At 33.0% G+C, this 6,000-nt stretch overlaps 1 protein-coding gene across 1 annotated transcript; it reads left to right on the top strand.

Moving 5' to 3' along the window:
• LOC105155962 (coiled-coil domain-containing protein 97) lies at positions 1–3,975 on the top strand. Its single transcript, XM_011071961.2, has 3 exons — positions 1–201; positions 599–1,176; positions 3,462–3,975. Exons 1-3 carry the CDS (start codon positions 24–26, stop codon positions 3,714–3,716), a joined length of 1,011 nt encoding a protein of 336 aa, XP_011070263.1. The 5' UTR covers positions 1–23; the 3' UTR covers positions 3,717–3,975.

Below are 6,000 nucleotides of genomic sequence, written 5' to 3'. Positions count from 1 at the left end.
AGAGAGGCTAAAGAAATTTGGAGATGGCGAAATTGGGTTCTACAATAAGCAGCGAAGCCAAGGAAAGCATAACGCAGAGGTTGTCTTTGATGGAGGACTTGTATTTTCCTCTCAAGGTACAACCCTCGGCTGCCGCTAATCCTTCCCACAGGAAGTCCCTCCTTCTCGACCTCCTTTCTACGGATGCCGCCGTCTTTTTGGGTATCTTTTGTCCACTCAATCTAGCTCGCAGTATGATTGATTTATTCATTGTTTCTTTTTACTGTTTTCGCCTTTTTTTTTCCCTCCTGAAATGATTCGGCTCCTTCTTTAAATTACTTCATTTTTCGACTGCTGCCATGCTTTGAGAAGTTTGAATTTGCTTGTTTTTGTTCCTGTGGGTGTTCACTCTTTGCTGGAGATGTCCCTTAAATATTGACACAGAGTTTCCTTCTGTATTTATGCGCATTTATATGGTAGGACCCTAGTAGTTTGTGTGCTTTATGGAAGCGATGTAGCTATAGTTCAATGGAACATGCTCACAAGAAAGCAGACACCCGTTCGGGAGTACTCTGATTTGGGCCTAATTTGGTATTTTAATTTACGATGATAAATCCAGAGCGTTATGGATCGAAATTATCGCTTGAGGAACTCAATCAATTTGATGTGTTGAAAGACGACTATGAAATCAACTGGCACTTAAATCACCTCCGAAGTGTAATCAACCCGACAGCAGAGGAGAGGAAGTCTAAGTTGGCAAAGATCAAGAATCGGAGGTTGGCATATATGGATAAGCTGATGCTGGATGGACATTATTTTTCAGAAGATGCAATGAGAGAAAGAGAACCGTATTTACATCACGAGTATGTTGGAAAATTTCAGGATCCAAGTGGGAGGAGCATGGCTAGGCCTGGGGAACGATGGTCTGAGACACTTATGAGACGATCAGAAGAGGCCATCTTGGTGGAGAAGATCAGAGGGGAACAACAAAGGTTGGGTGTGGCTCAGAGTGATTGGGTCTGCAATGAAACCGAAAGGCAAGAGGAAGAGGAGGAGGAGGAAGAAGAAGAGGAGGAGGAAGAAGAAGAGGATGAGGAAGATGAAAGTGAAGCACAGAATTCGGTGGAGAAGCAGACAGAGGAAGATGTGGAAGGTAGGGCACTTGGCCTCCCTATTAGAAGCTCCCAGACTATTGAGGTAAAATATGTTTTTTCTCAGCATTTTATATTGCATTGGCACAATTGTATGCTCTTCCTTTCCCGAAAATGCTTTACCCTTTCCTTTTTGATTAGTATATAACTGGTCTGCTGAGTTCCTTCAACCACTGGTAGTAACAAAATTAGGTGTCATGTTACATTGCTCCTTCAGAACATTGTTTTACCTAACATGGGTGGAATATTTGCATGTGGAGTTGAAGTCTTTCATATTGTTTAAATCTGGCTGCTGTAGCAACCTTGCTTTCTGGAAAACTGAATTATCGTTTGTGAATGAATTAATTTTATCAATTGATATCTTCTTTAGGTTAACTAACACTGATTTACTTCTGACACTTGCATCTGCATAGTTTATACAACTGCCATAGATCCTCCTGAGAGCATTAAGAAAATTGCAGTTGCAGTACCAAAAGCTTCACTTGACATGGCATCTTGGTGTTCTTCTTTTGTTTTATGCATTCAGAGTGTGACGTGAGAATAAACATGTCACCTAAATGGGAAGTCGGAATAATTTGGATTCATATGATAATCTTTGGACGTATAAGCTAACCTTTTGTGCTGAACCTCTGGAACTATCAAATGTATTTGTGGCTTCTTCAATTAGTGCATCTCCGTTTCTAAAAATTTAAGATCAGATACAGGTACCCTTTAGTCCCATTGATGATGCTAGATGTACGTGCCTGTTTTTGTCTCAAGAAGACGTAATTCAGATTCATTTTGTCTCATTCGATGATATTCTCTTTTATTACATTCGGAGTTACATCTGATTTAGACGAATGCATCTGCAAATTGTGACTTTGATGACCTCTACCAGAATCAGCAAGTCTTATTAAGGGAAATATTATTTAAAATAAAAAAACGTCTGAAATATTCATTGACCTACAGAATCTCTAGGGTCAAGGTTGATTAAATGCAATAATGGTAAAATCATTATTTTAAAATCAACATGTGGAAACCAGACTGCTTATCAACGACCTGCATAATTGACTGATCATGGGTCATAGATTCAACCATTAGGTCAACTGTGATAGAATTTTGATATCATAATATGTCACAAATATATTAGGGTTGAATACACTTTATCCCTGAAGTATGCTTGTGTTTGCATTCAAACCCTAAAGTATGAAAGATAACAAAAAAGCCCCCATAGCAAAATAATTTGGCGTTGATAAGACAAAAGTGCACTTCCCACTTACCCTTTGTACTTTCCATTTCACTCCCTAAAATATGTTTTATCACAAAATTTCCCGCAAAAACTACTTTTAGTGATTTTCAATTTTTACTCAATCTTTTATTTAAAAATTAATGTTTGAAACTTTTAACTTTTTATAAATTATATCATACAAAAAATATTTACAAGGTCAATATAAGGAACTATTTTTTTGAAAGTAAATTATTAATGTAAACTAATACCCATAAAATATGCGTAACTCATGATGTAGCTATATATATTATGCATATCATTTGATAGAAATAAGACTTAATGTTGTATTAAATTATATATTTTATATTCAATAACATGTACAAATATTTTAATATATCATACGATTACTCACAAAATTATAGAATATTATATATTAATTATATCTACAGATTTGTATATTTTATAGAACATGTATATGTTCAATATACTATTTTAAAAATGCTCAATAAATATAACAATTCAAAGCATAAATTATGTAAATATTTGAACAGTTACATAAAAAATATGATGATTGTAAGCTTAAAATGTTTACACAGATTTCTATACTAATTATAAAAGTCATAAAATTTGACTAATATTTATTTTAGATAAAAAAATTATAATAATTCAAATTATGTTTTAGGGAATGATTGTAATAGTAAGGGCTGTTTCGTCCTAAAAGTTTTGATCCATGTTATCCGGGTATTTTTGTCACGTTTTATACTTTAAGGGGTGAATGCAACTGCATATTTTAGGAGTGGAAATGTATGTTACCCAATATATTACTATATATTCTAGGAGATGTCTGCCCTTTGTGCTGTCTCATTCAAACTTCTTTTGTGTGGCTAGTCATGTGGCAACATTCCAGTAGTCTGCAAATCGAGTCTCAAGCCACACTTGCTATATTTTGTGCAGAAAAAGTTATAGGATACGTGCTGTATTTTAGAGTTTGACATTTTTAGGGAAACCTTTCTATGTTGTAATAGATTGTGCTTTTATCTTCAGCCTTTCCAAAACAAAATGAAGAAGATACATTGTTATAAAGATTGTTTTTTGAGTATGTATTTGGTATGTTTTCTCTCTAGGTGCAACAGGATGACCATGGTGGCAACAATCAGCAGTTCATAGCTGTAGAACCGTCGGGGCATGACAGTTTGTCCTCGGAGGAAATGCAAGATCGTATGGACCAGTTCATGTACATAATGCAGCAAAAGTTCTTATCAGGAGAAGATCATCAGCATCTGGACTACTCGAAAATTGATGAAGATGAGACCTTAGATGATCACTGGATGAAAGAAGCAAATCAGGATGCTGAAGAGAAGTATTTTGATGATATCTGAGAGTAACATGTAACATGAACATATATATGCTCAGAATTTTCTCTCTGAACTGTAACTTCCTTGTTTCTGTAATCATTTATAGTTTTGCTTTTGCTTTTGTTATCAGTTTGCCTCAATTGGGAGCTCATTTTGTATATCCTGCTGACAAAGGTGAATAGCAGTGCTGGTCAAGTCGAATGAGGAATAGTCATTCCCGGAGACAGCAACTAAACAATTTTGTTGTTTACACTTCATTTTGTCTATAATCTCGAGTTCTATATCTAGGTTAATATTAAATCAGAATTTTGAAGTTGGCATCCCATGTGATTTAGATATCTATCTTGCTCCACAAATTCAAGAATTCTTTTCCCATAATCAAGGCACTTCATATAGAGATGGCAACAGGGCGGAACTGGAGTGGGTTTGTCCGGACCTGAGACCCGCCCCACCCCAATAGGGCCATCCCACCTCTTTAAAACCCCGACCTTGACCCATTGCCCTGCCCTGTTTTGCGTCACCCCTCCTGTTTCGTCTTGTCCCGTAAAAAATAATTTAATTAATGAATTAATTGAATAAATTGTGAAATTAAAGATGAAATTAAAAAAATTATATTTTGGTTTTTATTCTTGATTTTGTATCTTATATGAGTGTCTCAAATTATATATTAAAAATAACCATTATTTTAGATGTAGATAATTTTAATAAGATAGTTTTCAATTTAAAATAAATTGTATAACACAAAGCATGCGCTCATTTAAATTATTAATCTTCTCATTAAGTAATATCATTTTATGATCTAAACTCAATTATATAATACAAAGAATATATTCAACTAATATTTTCTTTTTTTTAATAAGTAATATCAATTTATATTTAAATATATTAACATAGTTTTAAATTTAAAAGGAACTGCACTAAGACAAAGTATGCATTCATCTAAATTATTAATTTTCTCATCAAGTAATATCGTTCTACAGTTCACAATAAATTATATAATACAAAGAATACATTCAACTAATATTTTATTATTTTATTTATAATATTAGTTTATATTTAAATACTTTAACATAGTTTTCAATTTAAAATGAATTGTATAAGACAAAGTATATGTTCATTTAAATTATTAATTTTCATCAAGTAATATTATTTTACGATCTACAATAAATTATTTAGTACAAAGAATACATTCAACTAATATTTTATTTTTTAATAAATAACACCACAAAAAAGGTGGAATTTTTTTTGTAACGGCCACTTGGCCGTTCCAATACACACGACCTTTGTAACAATTTTGTAATGGATTGACCATGCGGACGCCATTGAGGGGGTAATAATAATGCAATTATTTTGTAACGGACGTAACCTTACAAATGCCATTACAAAATTTATGTGTGCCTAAAACCATTACAATTTGTAGGGCGTTACTAATTTGCTATGATTTTTATAACGGCTAGTTATAATTGTAACGGTTTTTTGGTGAAATAAGGAGCCGTTATAAAGGCAGTGGCAAAAATCATTGAAAAACATACAGAAAAGCGGTAATACAAAAACCGTGACATTAGAGACGGATTTTTTTTGTAATGGCTGTTACAAAAGCCATTACAAAATAACGACTATATTTTCTACCGACTAGTTTTAAAGGGCTATATTGGGAGTTCCAAAGGCCATTACAAAAGCTGCTACAAAAAAATCTTACATATTCATTACATTTAATTTCATTTCATTGTTGTAAAAATTCTTATACTAACCACACACATTCTCAACACTCTAATTTTCGTACATATACATTTAATTAGCTTGTAGATTATTACTTGAATTTTGGACCGTCAATTAGTGTTGATCATCACTTAAGTTGGTTAACCAGGTAATAGAGACTAACTTAACACTTTATTGTGTTTAATTAAATTAATTGTAGTTTATTTATTTTATTTTTATAATTTTTTATTAATCTTATATCATGTTAATTATATGTATTCTCCTAAATAGTGTAGTGTAATATTTATAAATTTATAGGTCGTCAAGTTAGAAAATTAATTAGATATATATATTTAAGCGTGAATACAGTGATATATATCATCATGTTATGAGAATCGAGGAGATGGATGTATAATAAGAACTTCCAAGGGAGGACATATTTACACCGGAGTTTGAGGATGGATTTAAAACTTGCATAGAACGGCAAAGGGTCAGCATGGATATATGGATGGAGATAAAATTAGGTGCCCTTGTCGAAAATGCAAAAACACAAAGTTTAGAACACGCGAAGATGTCAGTTATCACTTGTGTATGCGAGGGTTTATGCCAG

Source organism: Sesamum indicum, linkage group LG2 (genome assembly GCF_000512975.1).
Source record: "Sesamum indicum cultivar Zhongzhi No. 13 linkage group LG2, S_indicum_v1.0, whole genome shotgun sequence".
NCBI lineage: Eukaryota > Viridiplantae > Streptophyta > Magnoliopsida > Lamiales > Pedaliaceae > Sesamum > Sesamum indicum.
Note: the sequence above shows the minus strand (reverse complement) of the source record. Positions and strands in the feature narration are given on the sequence as shown.

What these genes read in the sequence shown, in the direction of transcription:
- LOC105155962 (XM_011071961.2), top strand. Translation starts at nt 24, where the DNA reads ATGGCGAAATTGGGTTCTACAATAAGCAGCGAAGCCAAGGAAAGCATA. An exon ending in GGATGCCGCCGTCTTTTTGG is followed by an intron (nt 202 to 598) that starts GTATCTTTTGTC and finishes TGATAAATCCAG; the next exon opens with AGCGTTATGGATCGAAATTA. An exon ending in GAAGCTCCCAGACTATTGAG is followed by an intron (nt 1,177 to 3,461) that starts GTAAAATATGTT and finishes TTTTCTCTCTAG; the next exon opens with GTGCAACAGGATGACCATGG.